General features: G+C 35.9%; 4 protein-coding genes and 1 non-coding gene across 9 annotated transcripts; 2 read left to right on the forward strand and 3 right to left on the reverse strand.

Annotated features, from left to right (window-relative positions):
• Positions 1-702: 702 nt before the first annotated feature.
• Positions 703-7,252, reverse strand: ARP5 (actin-related protein 5). 5 transcript variants are annotated; one of them, XM_078321745.1, is made up of 15 exons: positions 7,056-7,252; positions 6,521-6,591; positions 6,147-6,271; positions 5,733-5,777; positions 5,527-5,638; positions 5,127-5,236; positions 4,784-4,893; positions 4,611-4,701; positions 3,931-4,173; positions 3,135-3,332; positions 2,831-2,958; positions 2,528-2,749; positions 2,089-2,227; positions 1,555-1,822; positions 703-1,086 (listed from the first exon to the last, which is right to left on the reverse strand). In XM_078321745.1, the coding sequence occupies exons 1-15, from the start codon at positions 7,151-7,153 to the stop codon at positions 842-844; spliced, it is 2,205 nt and encodes a 734-aa protein (XP_078177871.1). In that variant the 5' UTR covers positions 7,154-7,252; the 3' UTR covers positions 703-841. The 5 variants fall into 5 exon arrangements, with proteins under 5 accessions (XP_078177871.1, XP_078177875.1, XP_078177872.1 ...); XM_078321749.1 differs by having other exon boundaries at positions 5,527-5,634; positions 7,056-7,239; XM_078321746.1 differs by having other exon boundaries at positions 5,527-5,634; positions 5,729-5,777; positions 7,056-7,237.
• Positions 7,253-7,336: 84 nt separating this feature from the next.
• Positions 7,337-7,417, forward strand: TRNAL-CAG (transfer RNA leucine (anticodon CAG)). Its single transcript has one exon. It is a non-coding gene; the product is annotated as a tRNA-Leu (tRNA).
• Positions 7,418-8,320: 903 nt separating this feature from the next.
• On the forward strand, positions 8,321-11,454 carry LOC144572657 (uncharacterized). Its single transcript, XM_078322308.1, has 4 exons — positions 8,321-8,414; positions 8,514-8,879; positions 9,312-10,928; positions 11,148-11,454. Exons 1-4 carry the CDS (start codon positions 8,342-8,344, stop codon positions 11,195-11,197), a joined length of 2,106 nt encoding a protein of 701 aa, XP_078178434.1. The 5' UTR covers positions 8,321-8,341; the 3' UTR covers positions 11,198-11,454.
• Positions 11,455-14,507: 3,053 nt separating this feature from the next.
• LOC144572778 (uncharacterized) lies at positions 14,508-15,047 on the reverse strand. The gene has a single exon (XM_078322454.1). The coding sequence runs from the start codon at positions 15,045-15,047 to the stop codon at positions 14,508-14,510; it is 540 nt and encodes a 179-aa protein (XP_078178580.1).
• A 2,951-nt stretch (positions 15,048-17,998) lies between these two features.
• LOC144572619 (glucose-induced degradation-like protein) lies at positions 17,999-21,071 on the reverse strand. The gene is made up of 8 exons (XM_078322263.1): positions 20,888-21,071; positions 20,590-20,651; positions 19,858-20,001; positions 19,556-19,629; positions 19,207-19,261; positions 19,057-19,119; positions 18,506-18,633; positions 17,999-18,234 (listed from the first exon to the last, which is right to left on the reverse strand). Exons 1-8 carry the CDS (start codon positions 20,931-20,933, stop codon positions 18,156-18,158), a joined length of 651 nt encoding a protein of 216 aa, XP_078178389.1. The 5' UTR covers positions 20,934-21,071; the 3' UTR covers positions 17,999-18,155.
• Positions 21,072-22,018: the final 947 nt, after the last annotated feature.

Genomic DNA, 22,018 nt, shown 5'->3' on the forward strand with positions numbered 1-22,018 from the left:
AACAAAAGATGGATTCTGAATTAAAGAAAATATTTATTTGTCTATCCCATATTCTTAAAAGAATAATAGTTAAAAGCATGATAAATTCTGAATTAATGTTGAGGACTGTATCCTCAACATTAACGCGTTAATAGATCTCAACCGTCTGATTGAGATCAACATTAATATGAAAGGGTCCCGTGCATTATAGGCTTGGGCCGGATTGGTTTTGATCCTGATCAGACGGTCGAAATGCATTAAACTAGTTTAAATTTAAAAGATGGTCTTTTGAGTTAATGCAGAAGATGCCGACTCCGATTTGTTAGGCATCTGGTTTATGCTTGGATCATCATGCTTTTTGCAGCCGATGAGCTGTTTGGTTCTATACTTAAATCATCCGGTTTATGCTTGAGGAAATTACGGCAAAAAGGGCCGGACGAAGAACAAGTTGCGATTGAGGAAATTAGAGATAACTATAACACTATATGAGCAAGGTTAAGTATATCAATGTTATAGTTTGTACATTTTTGAAGATTTAGTGGTTATAAGATTGTATGTCCATAGAGCTGTAAGTGTAATTTTGTTTCTAATTTCAGACAAAATAGGTTCCACAGTTCCACTGTTTATATTCTTACACAGAATCAGTATTACGAACTATGTATTTGGGCATCCTCGTCTCTAGTTTTGTTCAGTTATGTAGATGCAACAGCAAAAGATTAATAACACTAGCCATTTCTTCAAAGGTACTGAATGATCAAATAGAGTAAAAATCTCCAGAAGTACACTGGTTTGTTGCATCAACATATCTGAAAAGGAGATGTATTAACCTATATTTCTACGCCGGCATTAACTACTCTCCCCCCTAATCATACAGAGAGTAAACAATATTGTATCTCCTTAGCCAATCCTCCCCCTTCTCATTATAATCTTGCAAACTAAATATTTGTGTGCTAAACATCTCAGAGGCTGCATACACAGAAGCCCCTCTCCATGCATCCATCACTGAGTCTACTGCTCGCACAATTTTCAAAGGGGAGAGGTATGGTCGGGTTGCCCTGATACCTGTCTCCAGCCTTTGCTCAATACCAGGCAACAAGGAGCCACCGCCTATCACATACAAACAATATATAATATAATCAAATAAGTAATTGTTCATGTTTGTCAGTTGACTGAGTTAGCATCAAAGTATCTAGCATTCGCTTCAGAATATTTCCAAAACCTGTAGCACATCAGATCCTTAAGTTCCACTGCAAAGTACAAACAGGAAAATCAAGGGGTTGGTTCTGGCACACCACTCAGTACGTACCAATACAGAAGCACCTATTGCCACAATATATATATCTGACCATCTGATGCATACTAATTCTAGATAAAACTGGTATTGGTCTGGTAAAATATGGTACATTATGGTAATACAGGTCTGGTGTGACCGCTTATATTTACTGGTACCGAATCCAAACAGAATGACAATTCTTATATGGACGTGGCAGAGCTGAAATGTTTCATGTCAGTAGGTCCCATACTCCGTGTGTGTGTGTGTGCGTGAGAGAGAGAGAGAGAGAGAGGTCAAACCACCTGTCAGAAATATAGATTGGCACATGTGGTCTTTAATCGAACTGTCCAAATTTGGTAGCCTCCTAAGAGAGTGAGAAACCATCTCATCTAGACCCACCTGGTACTCTCCAACCATGCCTGGCTGGAATAGTACTTCCGGGCACCTAAAACGCTCCACACCAAGCACAACCTGGTAGTCTTCAGCTGTGAGAGTGCGTGGCCGGGAAGGCTCTTGGGTGCTCTGCATCAGCCCCGCTTCGGTCCTCCCTACAAAAGACGGGTCAAATTCCTACATAACAAAGGAACCCTTTTAATTTCTTTTCCCAATGAAATTTGTAGCTAAAATGCAGCAAAAAAAGGGAACACTGCATAAGCAAGCATATTCCATATTTGTACAAGGCCTCAGCAAAATTAGCATCTGTGCCTCCAAACTGAAACAAGCTACTATGCATATACCCTCCACACAAGGTGCACTGATATCAAAACTAATTTAGATACATACTTGTGCAAAAAAAAAAGAAATAGAAGATCCTTCAAAACAGAAAGCAGTTCAACCTGGAGCTTAGTAGCAACTCTTTCCAGCTCAGCCTCATCAGGATCCACCACATCATCGTCGTCATCAATATCTTTACTCATTAGCTTGTATAATTGCCAATCTTCATCTTTCAATCCAAATGTATCCTCTCCCTTACCCCTATATTTTTGGAAATTATAATGATGTTATGGAAACAAAAACCAACCAATACAACAGTAAACTGATGATTTACAAGGATCCAAGGTTGGCAACAATAACAGATTCATAACATTGATAAATAAAAACACAGTCAGAAGCAAAAGAAATAAAAGATAAAAGAAAAGGAAATAATAATATTGTAATGCCATTTCTTCAAAAGCAGCCTTGAAAAACAAATGACAATAACAACCAAATTAACATAAGAAAAAAAAAAAAAAAACCAGTTACAACAATGCAATTGAGTGGTTGTTTGGTCCTTACTTATCATAAAGGGCAGTAGTTAGAAGCCGCATGCGCTCTCTCTGAACCGCATTCAGTCGCTCACCACGGCCAGTCCCACCAGAAACATTATTACCATTTCCTGATCCATTTCCATTTCCATTACCATTTCCATTTGTTTTCAATCTCTTTCTCTGGTCCATCTTCTCAGAAAGCTCTTTGTATTTCGCCCGTAGTTCTTCCAGATAGAGCTCAGGATTCTCTCTACACAGACATTGAAATTAGTTACCTTGTTTGTGTAGGAGATGCAAATTTTTAATGAGAAAGAAAGGAGACAATACATACAATCTTCTCTCTTCCTCTAGCTGGTTCTGTCTCTCCCTCATCATTTCTTCCTCTGACCGTTTCTGTTTTGCACGTAGACGGCCTTCAGATGTGGTTTTTAAAAATAATTGCCTCTTCTTTTCTTTTAGCTACAATAGAAAAAAAAAATGAACCAGCTCAATTTCAGTTGTGCTCTCAGGCAAAAGACATTAGCAAACAGTAGATATCCTGTATCCTGATGAAACATTTGGTGCTGGTGACCAACAAGGGCCTAATTGCATGTACCATTTGGTACATTCCTAAATAAAATATTAACACACTGTACCTGGTCAGGTGTCAGCATCTCATCAAGTATAGACACAAGTGGGTACTTATCAGCTGATGTGACATTGTCTGCATTGTCTTCTACTGTACCAGTTGGCTCCCCCCTGGCCTTTCTGAGAGATTGAGAAACCCTAAAATGAGCACTTTCAATCTCTTGTCTAGAAAGGTAACCCGATCGGGCCAAAATACTAGATGCCACCTGCTTATTGATTCAACCAAAAAGCAGAAAACATTATCTGTTATAACTGGGAAACAAGCATGTCCACTTGAACCAGGCACAAAAAGTATCATGTATACGGAGGAGCAATTATATGAAGGATGCACCAGTCAGAATAACCACTGTATTAATAACAACTTAATATAACACGGAGGTAAGGCAATCTGACAGCATCAGTCCAGTTCCATACAAGTATGGCACCACACTGGTCAAGCCATTTTATGTCAGTACAGATTACCAAAATGTTGTCTTATAGCTTAAGTTATCTTTGCTGTATCTAAATTGATACTGTATTCTACCATAGGTACCAGTCTGACCTCAGGAATTGTGACTCAGCACCAGCAAGAGACAGTACTGGTACACGCTACAAAGCTTGGCACCATTTGAACGCAGACATGTACACTTGTACTGGTACAATAATCCTAGCATTGATACAAAACCCATAATTGTGGTAACAATTACTAACAACCATAAGCACAAATGGTTAATTACGGTATGACTGCTAGAGATCAGTATAAAAGAGATACTTCATGATCAACTGTTATTACTACAGCAAACTTGACCTGGAAAATGAACTTACCTCTGGTTGGTCAGCTTGTTCAAGCTGACTCAGCAAAGTCTCCAAAACATGCAGCTCATTTTCCAAGTCTGTGATCTTCTGTGACCGTTTTGCTGCAGCCATATCGCGTAGTCTCTGGCCTTGTTTTTCTCTTATAGCGGCCTTTCTAGCAAGCTCCTCCTCTGATGGGGGCTCCTCTTGTGGAGGCGGGATCCATGGAAGCTGCCACACCCGTTTCTTTTCTTCTGACTCTTTTGTCTCTTTCTACAAAGTTGAGAGCATCTTACATAATCAAAATGCCAAAAAGAGCATTTTGCATAGATCCTTTCAGACACCTATAACCAGGGCCATTTTAGATATATATTTTGCAATTGTGAAACATATGTTGGTAATGTTACTAGCTTGCAAAATTAAAATAATTATATATACCCCTGAAAAAGCGCATTTATTTCAGCAAAACCCCTAGAGACTTTTTATTAGCAGTACCCAAACATTGGCAGTACATCACTTTTATGCACTACGTTAATAACTATCTTTGCTAAGGCTTTTAAGAGAAATGTGATAACGTCTTTCCTTTTTTATTTTAATGGGAAAACTTAGATCCTTTATACAAAATATTAAATTTTAGATAGCAAAACAAAGTCTCCATTTTGTAAAAGAAAGTAGCAGTAACAAATTAACAGAAGACAAAAAAGTCGAACTTTGAAAATTTGCAGCTCTGATGCGTAGTCAGGTGCCACATAACAGTGCTCCCTCTTCAGTTCCTCTGACTTTTCCCAAGTAATACTTGACCTTTTTAAAATCCAAAAACTTACATAAGATTTTTAAACAAACATCAGATCACTATGCAAAGCAGTGAAAAGAAAAAACTTACGCATGATAGGGGTATTTAAGAGAGAGAAGCTCCTTTAAATAGTTGGTGACATGGTAACCCCCCACATTAGTACGGCAACTTCCCTCTGGTAGTGGTTCGCCTTTTAAAAACTGTAAATGGAATTTCATATGATATCATTTGTATTTAGCGAAAAAAACAAGTGAAAGAAAAGAGTGTAGGAACCCTAAAAGACTAACGCAGGGTGTATATGCACACAAACACATTTTAAACACATATCAGTTGGTGCTTTGTAGTGCCAGCATGTTTATATCTCTATTGTACCTCCTGATTTATCAGTGTCAAAACAAGCATGTAAGGTAATCCTTGGGTATATTTTACTTACCGGGATAGAATGACTTGTCATGTAACCGACAGAAAGAGCAATCCCATCTTCAGCACAAATCCCAAGATTTTGATTGTACTTGTAGCTAAATGCAGCATCTACACCAAATGCTGGATTTCACAAAAAGAAGTATTGTTATAATGAAACAAAATGTCTGCAAGTAATTGCTTGTGATTAAACCAATAATTTAAGTCCAGCAGTGAAATTTGAGATGATAATTTGAAAAAACAACATCAGAGCAATTCTAGAAGGACATAATGGGTACATAAACATCAATTTAGGGTTTAGGGTGACGAGAGTCAACATGTACCAATGTCAACTTATGCATACTGGAGGTCAACAGCCATTTTCTTCCTAACACAAATCAATTGTTATAAAATGACAACGATGCCTCTCATACCTATAGATGGTACGCCATATGTTTCAAAAAGAAGTTCAGCCATTTTAGCACGAGAGGAAACTGGATTCAAAATGCACTCTGTCATAAGGATTGGATGATCTACCTTCCCTGCCTCCATTTTCAAATTTTCAAAATAACAAAAAGGAAATTATTGAAAGATGATTGACAATGACAATATTTTAACTATGCAAATTATTTTAACCTACCATAGAAGAACTTGCACCTAACTGATCAAATCCATAGTCAAGCACCTAAAAAATGAACATCAAGAATTCTAGAGTTAGAGAGTATCCATGGCCCTTTTAGACCTAAAAAGTTGTTGAGAAGTCACTACAAAAAAGGGCTCCGAAAATGAAAATCTATTGCTGGAAGATTCTTTTGTTATATATATTTCATAAGTTTCTATCTGTATGCATGCCCATGAGAGTTACCATTAAACTGGTAGAACCAACTAAAAGATTCTTTTACATCCCCTTTAATTAACCTCAAAAAGTTAGAAACAATCCTAAAGATACTTGAGAAAAGTGACCTTACAAAGAAAACAAAAGTTGACATTAATACCAGAGAAAGGTTGAACTTGAAAGAAAAAGAGAAAAAAAGAAGGGTCTACTGTAACTAACATATTCCATGATTTCAAATTGATACACGACATTGTTGTCAAATGGAGAGCGCCATGATGACCTTGTGCAGTCAAAATATTTGAATAATGCTGGGTCATGCTCTCCTACTACTGTCACTGTCTCCCCTAGAGTAATTTTATACAAATAAATCATAGAAATTATTCTAGATAAATGGTTTTAATGGTACACAGATTTTATGAAATAAGTAACTTTGATGGCACAGTTTAGCAAAAGCAAATCAATGGTATAGACTATAGAGTAGAACCACAATTCTATTCTGTACTAATTTAAAAAATATATATATATATATTTAATTCATCTGTACATGAATATGAGAGATAGAGAGAGAGAGAGAGAAAGAGAGAGAGATGAACCAGTGGATCTATGCCGAGGCCTCAAAGCGACATTTCGAAACATGATGCGGGGGTCCGACTCACCAGCCCATCTAATAAAACAGAACAAAATTTCTTCATAGGGGCCCTTAGAAAGTTAAAATTACAATTTACTTTATATCCCTCTAAGATTAGATAGTATTTTGTATTAATTCTGAAACCCTCAACTCAAGATAGCTCACTGCGAGTGAGGACTATACATAAAACTATCCTTTTCAGGACAAAGAGAAGCGCTCTTCTGAGAAGTTTGCATCGTGCTGTGCTAACACAAAATAACCGGGTAAAAGTAAAAGTTTAAGGAACCAGATGGGCTACAATGCAAACTAAGCAGCTTAGACAGGTACATTGCAAAATTCCTTAGAGAAGCAGAGGAAGGGGAATCAAAAGAGGAACAAACACTCTTGGTAAAGCAAATCCGAAACCCAAACCCTACCTTTGGAAAGTGGCCCGAAAACAAAAAAGGGGAGAAATTTACAGGGTTTCAATCGCAAAAGTGGAAAACAGTGGAGGAACGTACCCAATTTGGAAGGTGGAGCCGCCATTATCGATGACAATCGGAGTGGTCGGAGAGAAGAGATCGTAGTCGGTCTGCCTCGCGATTCGTGCTTCCGCCATCTCAGTTCTCTCTCGCGAAAAATAACTGTTAGTGTCGTCTCCGTGGGTTTTGGGGACAGGACTGGAGAAGCATCGCCTTTTTCCTCAGCCTGGATTTCTGTTCGCGACTCGAGTGGCGGGGATAATAAAACATTCTCAATATATATTAATATATTATATTATTACTGAAAGATTAACAAAACAGTCAAGATGGCCGAGTTGGTCTAAGGCGCCAGTTTCAGGTACTGGTCCGAAAGGGCATGGGTTCGAATCCCATTCTTGACAAATACTTTTTTAAATATTTTTGTTCGTCTATCTAATGCGCCATTCTTGTTAAAATTTTAACATGATCCAATTATATCATTTTTTAGTGACATCAAACTATACTCTATATTTTTAAAATCTAAACAGTCGATCTAAACCATTCAACATTATGGATATGTTAATGTTAAAATGTGCTTGCTGATCAAATTTTATATTATTTTTTGAATTTTTTTACTATTTATTAAGATGGGTAAAATAATTCAATGGTCTGAATATTCATTTGGTTAAATACTTGGTAAATAGTAAAAAAAAGTTTCAAAAAATGTGAAATTTGATTTGCAAGCACATTTTAATATATTTATTATGTTGAACGGTTTGGATCGACTATTTAAACTTTAAAAACTTTGAAAATCGAGAATGTAATTCGGTGTCACTAAAAAAAATGTAATTGGATCTCTACGAGTATATTTGTGCTATAAAGTTAGCATATAAATTTGTAAAGTACTGACTATTGACAGTCTCTTTGTTTTTTGTTTTCTTCGAGTTAACACGTACCACTTCGTTCAAGATAACATGCACCACTTCGTACGTCTTTTGTTTGGAACTTCATAGCTTGCAACTTTTATCGGTTGCATGCTTTCATTAATTAATTCCATTGGAAATTGATTTGCAATATTTGTTTTCTTTGACTTGCTTTATATGCTCAATGCTCGCTCGATCCGTCGTCTGTCCCTGTCTGGCGTCAGCCTATTGGATGCTGAAGTAGAGAATGGTTGGGAGACCTCCTCTACCCCTAGCCATCAATCTTCATCAACCAAATATAGGTAGAGCTAAATTTTACCACCCTTACTGAATGGATTTTCAACGTTAATATTTGTAGAGAGAGAAAAGGATCCGAGATTGAAAATATAGAAAGACCACCAGAGTAAGAGACAGGATTAAAACATGGCTCAAGACGAAGAGCAAGATCAGCATGAATGGATGAAGGCGTGGGCTTCCCCTAGGAGCCCAAATGATGGTAATTTCTTTTTTTTTTCAAATGAAATATTTAAATGCAAATTAAGTTATAAAAAAAAACATTATGCAACAAATTCTCAACAACACAGCACCTCCACAGGTAAGAAGCATCTGGAGGATTATTTGGATGATGCGGGAAATTATTGTTCGACTCCAAATACACCGACTGCCAAGACCCGGTTCAGTCGTGAACCAAGTTTTGACAGTGCTCAGAATAATCAGGAGAAACCAACTATCATGACAAAGGTTCATGAAAAGGCCAAGAAATGGAAGCAAATACTTCCTTATATAAAGAAGCACTTGCATGGACAAGCGCATGACAATGAGCAGAGGCAAGGACATGAAATTGATAACGCAACTACTTCGGTCGATTTGGGGAACGGTGGAAACACAGAAGAGTGTGATGCTGACTATCTCGGGGCACCGAGTAATAAATTATACTCGAATAATTCTTATCCAAGAACATGTAAAATTTTAGTTACCTTTTGTTACTTTAAATATTTGGTTTCTTTTTTCATAATAACATGTAGGGTCATAATGAACTCATCAAGAAAAATATCTTAATTAGATACACTATCAAATAAACAAAGCAAGCCAAAATATATATATATAGGATAAACAACGGCATATATTACATTCAAAACATATACTTTATCAATCACCAAGGAAAAGTATACCAGACAAAAAGGTATTTTCAATCGAAGCTAGATATATTGGAGCAATTATAAGCCTTGGATTACATTTTTCTTCTTCTTAAGAAGTATCATTTCCCTGTTGCAATTGTTAACCTTTGTTAGGAATTGTTTGCCTTATAACTACTTTTATCTTGTTAATTAATTAGTACCTTCCGACAAGTTAGATCATTGATTGGTACTTTTTTTTTTTGGGCTCTTTGCAGTGTATGAATCCGAAATTGCACCAAAATTGTACAGGCAACAGTCGGTGACACTACAAGGATCAGTATTGAACTCCCCACCACAACCTGTCCAGCTCCAATCCCAATCCCAACACGCCACGTCCCCACCACAACTCACACGTTGCAAATCTTACAGACCGCGACCTGGAGTCAAGTCAGGAATAGAAGAAGTCCAAGTCCATGATATGGCCAGGACCAAATCTGACCCGGTGCGACTCAAGCCTGTTCGAGTAGGCTCAAGTGAGTGTCCACCCACCTCCTTTTCATTCCCAACCTCTCCTGAAATTAAAGAACTTGATGGAAGTGAACAAGTGATATTTAACAACCGCAAACTCGAACGGACCAAATATCCTTCATCTCTATCACCTCGGTTTGTTGGCAGTCCTTCATCTTTATCGCCTCGACTTGTAGTCAATACATATAATGAACCTCAATATTCAGAGACTCGGCTGTCAAATACATCAAACTCTAGAATGATTTGCGGAAACAATAGTAATGACATGACTTTCACTGACTACAACATCATAGTAGAAGAACTCAACGAAATACTGGATTCACCCTCCAGTTTGCCCTCTAAGGCTAAGGATCATCACCAACATAGCACAAAAATGTACCAAGCGGTTTCCTTCTCGGGTTCACCTGAGCTAAACAAGCATTATAAACCCGAAACCTCGAAACACATCTCTGCAAACATGTGGAATAATGACAAGGATACTGAGGCAAAACCTAATGAGTCACCTACTTATAAAGTACTTTCAGAAGTTGCTCATAAGATTGCTGATTCAAAGGTTGCAACAAGTCAAGAACCTGAACTCAATGCTACCAATGACCGCCGCACAGTTTCTTTTGCACCCACTGAGACCAAGCCCAGAGTTTCAATGACCGAAATCCAAGTTCCTACAGATGCACCAGATCATAACAAATTTGAACACCTTAGAACCACAACTTTTGATAACTCTGGATCAACTCAAATACTTGGCATGGATTTTAAAGGAAGCTCATCATATCAAGTTAACAACACAGCAGCGTCACAATTAACCAGTGAAAAATTGCCACAAATTACAGCTGAACCCCAACCCTTAGAGCTCAACTCAACGTCACTCGAAATTGGAAAACCCATCAACTTAAAACCCATTTCCACAAAGTTAACAGTCAATCATCCCAAGGAATCTAATAGCAATCCCGTTAATCAGGATGATTATAAGACAGTCACCGAAGCGGTCACTGAGATACTGACACCAGCATATCATGCAGTTTCTGAAGCAGCCAGTAAGATAGTTGAGTCGGCCCGGATTGGAACAAAAAAAGTTGCTAAAAATACACCAGAGGATAACTCTAATTTTAACACTGATTTGTCTGATGGTGGAGACTACAAGACCGTAACTGAAGCAGTTGGTGAAATGTTAACACCGGTTTATAGTGTAGTTTCTCACGCGACAAACAAGGTAGCTGGCACAGGATACCAGAAAGGAATTTCCCTTAGAGATTATTTAAAAAGCAAGGCTGTTGTTGGAAATACAAGAACAAGGGATTATTCTATAGTAGGAAATGAAAAAATGCCTGGTTCACCTGTAGCTGTCTCAAGAAACCCATATACAGGTACATTATAATATTCATTTATTTATTCAAGTATTTATTAAGAGAGTTTTGTAAAGGACAAGTTTATTTAACAAAATTAAAAGCCCAAGCCTTGTTAAACAAGTATGTGTTGGTTTATTTAGGCTGTTGCTGGTTTAAGATGGTACCAATATGGTACGATTATATCTTGGAACTCAAATTCACAGATAGTATTTCTTGTACTTTTCCTGAAAATTGTAGAAGAAAAAGAAGAAGCTGATGGTAATGGAAGGAGGCTCCAAATCAATTGATAATGGCAAGGACTATTTGCAAATAATTCCCTAGGAACTTCTATTTTGAGCATTTCATGATTTTTAGACCTCCATATGGAGAGTTCTTCCTGTAAAGGTTAGTCATTAATACAATGGCCCGGGTAAAGTAAATCATACGAAGGCTTCTTGGCATTTTTGTAAAGATTTTCTGGGTCATATATATCTGGGAGCATTTTTGTATCAAATTTGTAATTAATTAGACATAACTTTTGGTCCAAAAGTATGATTTATATATATCCCACTAAAATTTCTTGTCCAATTGATATTGCTTTTAGATCAATACGTAGTTACGTACCTTACTAAATTTTGTAAACAATTTAGTAAAATAATTTGTAAACAATTTACAAAGCGCAAAATACATGTATCAGGGGCTGGAGCGAGTAAGGGTATAGACAGAGGCAGATCCATTAAGGTTCATATTTGAAAAAAATTTTAAGCCCGGTACTAATTGTTTGTAGTGCCCACCTTTGATCCAATTGAGTGTCTATCCCTGATCAGATTTAGTATCTATTCTTTTTATAAACCATAAATAAAAAAATAAAGAATTTTAGAGAACCAACTTGATTGATTAGGTTTTTTTATAAAAATCATAAGTATCAAACAGGCTATTCGGTATCAATCATTTACTTTTTATTTTCCGGTGCCAAATAGGCTATTCGGCACCAAAATGTTATTCTCTTTTTGTATTGGCACATGCTGAGTAAATGATTGGTGCCGAATAGTCTATTCAGCACTTATGGTTTTTTTTAAAAAAAATCACCCAATCAAGTTGATTTCCTGAAAGGGAGCTGATAATAGTACTCGCGGGGACCATCAAAAATTAAATGTGAAAATATAACTTTTTGTGGAAATTGCAAAAACTGCACAATTCTAATTTTTTTCCTAAAGTATTAATACCTATGAACGGAAATATTTATATCTATGATGTGAACAATTATTTATTGCGTGAATTCTTAAAGCACGAAAATAACAATACCCGCGCTATAGTACCCACGCTGTACCCGCGCTACAGTACCTGGGGACCACTGAAAATTAAATGCATAAATATATCTTCCTACAGGGACCGCAAAAACTCCACATTTTGAATTTTTTTTCTAAATGATTAATATCTATGCAATTTTCTCTTTCAAATGAGATCCATGATGACGTACTTTCAGGCTCGTCGTCACGCAAGTGTTTATACCTCATCATACAGGTATTTATAACTACACTTGAAAATATTTTTTTTGCATATGACACTGAAAGTATTAATTTCTAAGTATTGAAAGTATTTATACTTATACACTGAAATATTTATACCTATAAGGTCAACTATGTTTGTTAGAGGAATGTTGACGTGGAAATGATTGGGGAACTCGAAAAGAGATTATCATAACAAGTTACGCATCAAAGTATTAATATCTTATTTTTTTAAGTGCTAATATCTCATCTTCTAAGTATTTATATCTACGGAGGTGTAAATATCTAAGTATTTTTTACATATGACACTGAAAGTATTAATATCTAAGTATTGAAAGTATTTATATCTATGCACTGAAATATTTATTTTTATGAGGTCAACTATTTTTGTTAGAGAAATGTTGACGTGGAATTAGTTCCGGGACTTTGAAAGGGGACCATATAATTAGTGGGACCATAGAGAAATGGTGCTGCTGGGATTTTAGAATAATAATTAGTTGAGACTATATAATATTTTTTTAGAATAATAATTAGTAGACACAATATAATTAGTGGGAACCATAATACATTATTTCTCTAAGTGCGGGTACTGTAGCACGGGTAGCGCGGATACAGTGCGGGTACTAAAATAATTATTCTTCTTAAAATTATGTTTTTTTATTTATGGTTTATAAAAAAAAAAGATATTTCTGGTACGTGCTGCAAATGATGAAAATTCTTGTTTGTTCTTCCAAAACTAAAAATATAGTGAGTGCTCTTCAAAACTCAGTTCTTTGGAAAAATGCATATGAAATTAAGTTGACAGTGAAATATAATATTTCACTGCTAAAATCTTTTAGACTTTTAGTCTCAATTAGTTTCTTATTCCTCGTGATACAAACACATTCTCTTATAATCTGTCATCCATTCAATTTATACCCTACAATTCATATGCTCTGCAGTTGCCTTTAAGATTTTAAAACTCTAATATTAGTATAGATTGTTAGTATTTGATATATATTTCGGTGGAGGGAAGAGAGACAATATTATGAAAATTTTCTATTCAATCTATATTTTCTCTATTTCTCTCTTACATTCTTACAACAGAATACAAGTCTATTTATATCCTTAGACATGACTCTTAAAATCCGTGCAGTAATTAAAACAAAACAGAATTCAAACAACTCAAAACAGAAAACAGTGCAGCACAGTAAATTCTAACCCTTTGGTACTAAAACAGTCGTAACTTATTATAGAGAATTCCAAATGACTTGAAACTTGAACCATCAGAAACTAGACTCCAAGACACGTCAAATAGACTCATTATTTGTCCTGAATGATCTAGAATTTCCCTTTCAAATTATCATTTAAAACAACCTTAAATCTGTCCACTGTGCAGTCACGAATTTAATGACAAATTAAGTTTATTCATCAACACCCCTCCTTAAACTTAATTCTCTTTTGTCCTCCTTGCCGAGTAGATTTCTCATTTTCTCAAATAGTCTTGTGGACAATGACTTTGTAAAGATGTTAGCTGCTTGGTCCTCGCTTTTCACATGCACCAGTTCTATCTCCTTTTTACCCATGTCATTCAAACCTGATCCATTGTCAACCTGATTACCATTACCAGATTTCAAATTCACCTTCTCATCCTCTGTACCATTTTTCTTATGTGGAGGCTCACTCTTTGCCATTTTACTCTCCTCCTCTTCTTCCTTTGCATCTCCATTCTCCCCTTTTTGTTTAATATTATCATTTGATTCATCCTCTTTGCACCTATGAAGAGACTCTTCTTCCTCCACTTTTGGTTTCTCAATTTCTACATCTAACATGGGATTTGCTTCCTCAGGCATTTCTCGGGCTTTCTCTACAATCACCACCTCCTTGAGCTGAGAACTCAACTTATCTATCATTTCTTCAGTCTTTGACTGACGGACCTGTAGCTCTTCATTCTTTTGTGTTATACTCTGCAACTCATTTTCCTTATCCAACAACCTCTCCTTCAATTGCAAGTTCTTTGTTCTTGCCTCTTCAATTGCCTTACTTGCCACATTTACTTGCAACTCTATTTGATGCAACTTCTCCAGCAGCTGCTCCTCCTCCTTCGCAGCTTGCATCTCTATTTTCTCTTTCAAAGTATGAATTTCAATTTCTTTCTCATGCAACAGTGTCCCCCCTTCTCCTCTAGTTGTTGAATGGCTGAGGCAAGAGATTTTGTCTTGCACTTCTCTGATTCGTGCACCTCCTCAAGTCGGATCTCCAGTTCCTCTGCTTTTCCCCTCCATTCATCCACCAAACTGGAACGCTGCTCAGCCTTCTCCATGTTGACTTGCAAACACTTTTCTCGCACATTTCTTAAGTTCAGTTTGAACATTCGATTCTTGGCCATCTCTACATGTGCAAGTAATCGGTCTTTTTTGTCCTTTAAGTGCAACATCCGGTCTTTTATGAAAACTGAATGTCCCTTCTCCAATAGTTGCCCTATACTAAGGATGTTACTCTTCAAGTCGGGCACATAATAGACATCCTCAATCAACCCTTCTTTACCATCTTTTTGAGAAAAACAGATTTTACCTCGACCTTTTACTTGAACCTTCGATGTGTCTCCAAATGACACATGCCCATCCTCTATCTCTTGCATCTCCACGAAGAGGTGTTTGTGCCCGCACATGTGCTTACTAGTACTAGTCACGAATTTAATGAAAAATTAAGTTTATTCATCAACATAAATGAGTTAGGATTCTGGTTCTATATAACGCTTTGTTCTGTAGGGTTCTGATTATTCTGACTCTCTTCAAAAGAATAGTTCATCACTAAGAGAAACTACCCAAATATCTGTACAAAGAATATACATACCAAAAGAAGAGTATCGAAGATTTATTCTGATAGCTTTCACAGCTTTCAATTTTTATCTTCAGAAAATAAAAACATTTTACAGCGGGAAAGCATAAGCATAGTCATTTAAGCTAATATTGGTTAATTTGGTCTGCGAAGAACCTTTTTTATTTGTTTGCTGTTCTGCATAGTCAATTGCCTTTTGCTGCAACAATTTGTTTTGCGAGAAAATGGGAAGAGAAGTGACTTTATTTACCTAAAGCAAAAATGTCATTATATATCAGATAAATTATGTTAGTCTTGCTTAAACCAACTAAGGGACTGTAAATAGCATGCTCACAATTTAGATTGTAATTGCTTCAAAGGAAATGAACACTACAAGAAATTAAGTTACGGAATTCATTTGTACATCTTCGATCTTTTCTATATTCAAAACGTCCGAGGATGCCTTTTCCTTTAATTTTTTTTCTTCTATAAAATGGCCATTGGCTATCCCGAATTATGTTAATGCCATACTATCAGCTCATCATACTGTTTTATTCTTTTCTTTTTTTTAGTTTGGCACTCTAAAGAAGACTTGTTTCACGTGCATGATCGATTTTGTTTTCTTCGTCTGAATATCAGTGTATCACAAATGCTTTTACTTAAGTCCGAATCGGATCATTCCATCACTACTTATGCCATCTATATATATAGCTAAAAAAAAAAAAAAAAATCTACTCTTATGTATCACAATTTCTGCCACCCACAAGAACCCTATTTACTCGAAGCCATAACCGAGGTGTCTCAGCTAATTAAATCGCGTGGCTAACACTCCCACCAAATTGGGTGTACGTGTGCACTGGCTGCAGCATCACAACCAGAATAATCAAAATGGGAACACTTGTGACTACTTGGAAGGATCCTAATTTTTCTTTTATTTTCTTTGTTCCTGTTTTGCTCTTATTAGATTTGGCATATATACATAGAGTGGCTACATGAGGCTTCAACTTGGTGCTGCATCTAGGAGTTTAACAAGAAGAAAACAATCAATAGTAATGTTTTGCATATGGACGTAGGAGTGAAAGCATTCATTATTTATTTGTTTTCTCCAAAATTTGAAGTGTTCTGTGAACTACTAGCAAGTAGAGGTGCTACTTTTATCCGATTATTCATATCTGATTCGGAACCGACCCGGATCCAATTAATTTGGATAGGGTATGATTTAAAAAATATAACCGGTTGAATTATGAGTATAGTTACAAAATTAATAATTTAATATCCGATCCGAATCCGATACTGTAATGGGTAGGATATGGATTTCATTTAATTATCCGACCCATAACCGAACCCGACCCGATACCCGTATAAATACCCGATAAAACATGTATTAATAACTATTAATATATAAAAATACAATTTTGCATATTAATTTTTGCACAAGTCATGGTGAACCCAATACTTTTTTTAATATGAGAAAATAGAATGCAGTGATATATTCGCTATGTTTATATACATAGATGGATGCCAAATTTATTCCTTCTATAACAGTCGCATTAATTTTTTAAATAAAATTTATTATTATTGATACATCCTTCAATATTTGCCTTGATATCCTCTGCATAATAATGAAAATTTATTGCTCTCATTGATATGTCATTTCTACAAATTATTAGTATTTCATTCATAGATTTTTTTGAACTATAGAAAATGAAATCGCCATCTCTAATATTTTACTTTTTAAAAATTATATATCTTCTTTAATATTGTTTTTTCAAAAGTTATTTTTTCTCTATCCTCCTGATTTTTTTGTGACATATACCCGCTCCGGATCCGGAACTGCCCCGTATCTGAACCGGACCCGATAATCTACAAACAAGTTATGGGTATATATCTACCCAGAACCGAAAGACTAGACCCGAAATATCTACGGATAGATAGGTACCCGGATCCAGACCCGACCCGAATTGAAACATATAAGTGTATGGATAGAAATTTGGACCCGAACACTTTTAGGGTACGGGTCCAAATATAATAGTATCCGGACCCGATCCGATCTGATAGCACCTCTACTAGCAAGAATAGATTGCTTTTCATATTATATGTTCACCAACAATGGCCCACAAGGCCCTAATAGACGAAAATAAATCTGCTGTAATTCTTGGGGAATTTCAGGACCCTGTAATCCTGATTCCAACCATTGGTCTTTCTCGAGATGTGTGCATAAAAACTTACTTTTTTATAATGTTTTCGAGATCTGTGCACTGAAAAATAGATGATTGATATTAGAATTTCAGACCCTGTAATTCCTCCCGGAATTACAGCAGATTTGGACTCCACTAGTCCATGGCCTCAACTTTGGTGGCTTGGTTTTATTGGATTTTGCCTCCAGCCCAGCCATGTACTGACCAAGCCCGAGAAATTCACTATCAGTCTATCACAATTCACAAATGAATCAACGACCAAGTCTTAGAACAGCGAAGCGGCTTGTCTTGATATCAAAGCATATGCAGGATTCTGGTAAAATGGTAATGGATTTGACTTAACAGCCTATTCCATTGCACTTGAAGCCTGAAGGAAAATAAAATAAAAGGTGGAACTTGAAAAGAAGAGAAAAAAGAGTTAGCCATTAGGAAATACAATATTCGTAATCCAATGATCAATTTTCATTTTTTATTTAAACATAAAACTTTATTAATTGAAACTTCCACTGGCAAATACCAACGAGGCACTGAGATGCCCACTAAAGACCAAACTGGTTTCCAGTTACTCCCCAGCTTGTGAGCTACTATTGAGATTTGGCCTTCAAGAAAGTAGTTTTAAAACAATACAAAGATATAAAATTGTATACAAGGTAATCTATACAATCGGACATAAACTGGAAGCCTAGAGCAACACAAGAAATAATAAAAAATTAAAAAAAAGCTTGTAAAAAATGAAATCTCAGAATTGAGGCAATTCATTGTCAAACTAGTTCATATGAAGAGAAGGAAAAACCACCCAGTTTCTCATTCATGCACTTGAGTTCCAGCTTCTGAAATGGACTATAGTAGGCAAGCAAGACAGCAAGAGAGAGAGATTATTTTTTGGTTAGCAAAGAAATATCTTAAGGTAACAATCAGGTACCAATGGGACAAAATAAGATGATACAAAGTGAGAATTGTAACAAATTGGCAGGAGAGTCAATTTTCCTATAACATATCCAGTGCCAAATGTATGCACACAAAAATAATAATTTATCAGCATAAACATTGACAGGAACATTGATAGTATTTTAAGACGAACAAGATTAAGAGTGAGAGAAAGAGAGAGAACCTGCTATTTGGGTCATAATAAAAGCCACTAATTGACCCATCGGTACAAGAGAAACAAACATAGTAGAAGCCTGCTATTGTCAATCCGCAATCTGCTCCCACATTAACAAAGTATTGTTCTTTCCATCTCTACAAAATGGCACCACGATAAAAAGTAGATGACCAAGTATTGTTCTTTTCATCTGTTCTTTGGTTTTCAACAAATATCTCAAGTTTGAGATATCCTCGAAAGAAAAAAAAATGGTAGGGGTTTTTAGCGGTCCAGATTAGTCTTTTGCTTCTGATAGTTTCCTGATGATACTAGGAGTTGGTACCAATTCCTTTGGTATATCCAGTATTACTGTGTATATCAGAATGTGCTTTGTAAAGCAATCTGTACAGATCAAATAAACAGAATGATATCTGACTTTAAAAATTGAACCTCCTCCAAAACTATGGTTTTCAAAGTTAAGAAGAAAGAAACATTTTAAACAGCATACGTCGGAAAGATAAGTTTTCAGAGATAATTGATAAAAGAAATCTACGAATAAGAGAGTGGAGAAACTGTAGTACCATAAAGATGTAAGGATAGTTGCTTAAATCCAGGGATTTTCCACCGTCATCCTCGATCTGGCTCTACAAACAGGTATAAGGCAGTGATAGAAAAAATATTCAAAAGATTAATGAACAAACTTGCAAAACATCCCTTTTTATTATTCTTACAAGGAGAGGAGTAAAGGATGGGAATTTTGACCAGTGTCTTATATCATCCTCCGGTCTGCACCAAACCAACAACAACAGTACAGAAAACAAAAGTATCAGCAAGTAAATAGCAAGAAACATTAGTGGGAGATGAACCAAACTAATAGCAATGATTTCAATCTTAGACTTGAACAGATCAGCCAATACCAACTTGTATCTTCGTATTGTTTTTGGGGTTCTTCTTGTTGTTATTTCTATCTTATTCATTTATGTTTTTATTTTAAGTCTGCATTCAATTATTTTTCAAATTTGCTTCTAATGCAGAAAAAAGAATTAAATCTAGCATGAATAGAAAGGAAGAAGAGCATACGTGGCTTCCCATTTGCCGGTGAAAAATGTGTGGTTCTTAGCATCTACTATTTCTCCCTCCCAAAATGTGACCACCTAATGCAAACATAAACAAAATACAAAAATATTTGCATCAATGAACAACGAAGAAGCATCTAAGACAGTAAAAAAGAGAGAAAAAAAGGCAAAATCAACAAACTTCAAACACAAAAATAGAGAAATAAGAGTTTCAAATACCTGTTTTCATTGCATATTTTTAAACCTTTTGAAAAGGAATATTATTACAAACAAGAGCTTTGCAAAACTAGAACAAAAGTTTGGTACCGGTGTGTCAGCAAGGGGGACATTTAATGCTTCCATTGTACCGCATAGAAAACCATGTTCAATATCGCAACCCTGAATCCTTACATTAACCTTCCACGCCTCATCCTTTTGAAGACTCGATACATTTTGAGTACCACAAAATGACTGAAGCAGAAAAAAAAAATGGAAGTTAGAATCATCCTAAACCCTACGTCTATAGGTCTAGAATACAAAGTAAAACAACAGGAGAATGGTCAGAGACGATGCAACAAAGTGAAATCTGCTCAATTTTTTTTTTTTTTTAATAAAAACATTAAAGGATGTTGAATCTAAAATCAGAGCAATTACTAAATCTCAGATTTAAACACCACCGCACCGCCCCCCCCCCCCCCCCCCCCAAAAAAAAAAAAAAAAAAAAAAAAAGAAGTAAACATAGACCTAGAGAAGTCCAAAATAGCCTCAGACTTCCAAATGTTGCACAAAATCTGACCAATCAGTTTCTTTCATTCAATTGGACCCCTAAACTATTGCTTCTGTAGAGTAAAAATTTTCATTAGTTATCTTCAGGGTGCCAGTGAGGCAACAACCAAAAAAAAACTTCTTTTATCTCCCATAAAACCAGTGCACCTGGCATGGCCCTGACTTTATATTATCAACTACTAATCTCATTCCTAAGTGAATAGAAGTTTCATGGCTATAGTTTAGTACAGAAAAGGCACTTAATCATGGTATGTAAATTTGTATATTGCTCACCCGACCAGCAGATAAAAGAGAACAGCTTGGAGGCGAAGGTTGTGCTGAACTCAGATCTTGTCCTGAAAAGATAAAATAAAATTTTGATTGATGGTGTGCAAGCGATCATTTAGTCAAGTCTTTGCAAAATTCTATTGAACCATCTCAATATAAAATTTTTAGTATTTACATTACAGCCTCTACCAAACCCAAATTATTTTAATTTAGTTTAACTGAGTATTTCTAGACGATTAGGGTTTGATCGAGGCTCTAATTCGGTATTAAAACTGATCAGGCAAACTTAAATTCAAGATAATACCTGAGGAATGAGAAGGAGAGGAGGTTTCGACCACTCTGACTGGCATTTCTTTCTCTCCTCTCTCTCGCTCTCTCCTTTCTCTTTCTCTCTCTCCGTGATATTATTCAGTAACCGAAAAGTTGAGACCTCGGACCCGCAGATGATAAATGGAGAAGAAGGCGAAAAAGACAGAAGAACAGGAAAAGACGCATTTTCATGTATGCCCTATTAAAGTTCAAAATTATGTATTTTCCTCAAAAAAGAAATATTGGCAAATTTTGCTGGATTAAACTTTGCTATTTGTCACGAATTAGTCATCCAACTTGGACTTGTTCCTCAATGACCACCAAATTTTATATTTGTTCCAATTAAGTAACTCTGTTAAGATTTTCATCTAAAATACATCAAGTAGACATCAAACTCATCAATTTTAAAAATTAAAAATTATTGGGACAATTTGAAAACACCATCCACCCTTCTGTGCCCTTCTCTCTTCTTTTTTTTTTTCTCTTCCTCCATGCTCCTTTCTTTTTCCCTCCCTCCTCCCAATCTTGCAAAAATACAAATGTGAATGTTAATAATAAATGTAGTGGCAGAGAGAAATATAGCATTGAGAGCAATTTTTCTTACTTAATTCCAGTACCTCAGAAACAGTATCAATATCGGTCTTCAAATGTACTATTTTGATATAGCCTAAATGAGTGCATTATGAGTCTAACTTTGTATCCCTGATTAACATAGTAAAATATCTTCAAAAACTGTGCAAATTGACCGACATATAGTCTTGACATCATAGAACAAGGCTGTAAAGTTTCGTACGAAATCTCCAAACAGATCATGAGATATCAGGTCTCAAAAATTGCCCGAACTGCTAAAGGAGTGCATTCTAAGTCCAATTTTGCACCCCTGGTTAACATAGCAAAACATCTCAAAAAATCGTGAAAATTGACCGACATGCAGTCTTGATATCATAGAACAAGGCTGTGAAGTTTCGTATGAAATCTCCAAACAGATCGTGAGATATCAAGACTGTATGTCGGTCAATTTTCATACGAAACTTCACTCAATTCCAAAAAAAAAAATATATATTTCGAACCGTAAATATTATGTGCGGTCGGAAAAAAAAAATTTCAGACCGTAAATATTCTGTAC

This window comes from Carex rostrata, chromosome 20, assembly GCF_964058835.1.
Source record: "Carex rostrata chromosome 20, lpCarRost1.2, whole genome shotgun sequence".
In the NCBI taxonomy this organism is placed as follows: Eukaryota; Viridiplantae; Streptophyta; class Magnoliopsida; order Poales; family Cyperaceae; genus Carex; species Carex rostrata.

Excerpts from the sequence above, each read along its gene's own strand:
- ARP5 (XM_078321745.1), bottom strand. The coding sequence starts at position 7,153 with ATGGCGGAAGCACGAATCGCGAGGCAGACCGACTACGATCTCTTCTCT. Across the intron at positions 5,778-6,146 it reads AATTTGAAATCATGGAATAT|GTGCTTGACTATGGATTTGA; the intron begins GTTAGTTACAGT and ends TTCATTTTTTAG. Across the intron at positions 5,639-5,732 it reads TAGGTGCAAGTTCTTCTATG|GCAGGGAAGGTAGATCATCC; the intron begins GTAGGTTAAAAT and ends TTGAAAATGGAG.
- LOC144572657 (XM_078322308.1), top strand. The coding sequence starts at position 8,342 with ATGGCTCAAGACGAAGAGCAAGATCAGCATGAATGGATGAAGGCGTGG. Across the intron at positions 8,415-8,513 it reads CCCTAGGAGCCCAAATGATG|GTAAGAAGCATCTGGAGGAT; the intron begins GTAATTTCTTTT and ends GCACCTCCACAG. Across the intron at positions 10,929-11,147 it reads CTCAAGAAACCCATATACAG|AAGAAAAAGAAGAAGCTGAT; the intron begins GTACATTATAAT and ends TGAAAATTGTAG.
- LOC144572778 (XM_078322454.1), bottom strand. The coding sequence starts at position 15,047 with ATGTGCGGGCACAAACACCTCTTCGTGGAGATGCAAGAGATAGAGGAT.
- LOC144572619 (XM_078322263.1), bottom strand. The coding sequence starts at position 20,933 with ATGCCAGTCAGAGTGGTCGAAACCTCCTCTCCTTCTCATTCCTCAG. Across the intron at positions 19,630-19,857 it reads TCCCCCTTGCTGACACACCG|GTGGTCACATTTTGGGAGGG; the intron begins GTACCAAACTTT and ends TGTTTGCATTAG. Across the intron at positions 19,120-19,206 it reads CATCCTTTACTCCTCTCCTT|AGCCAGATCGAGGATGACGG; the intron begins GTAAGAATAATA and ends ACCTGTTTGTAG.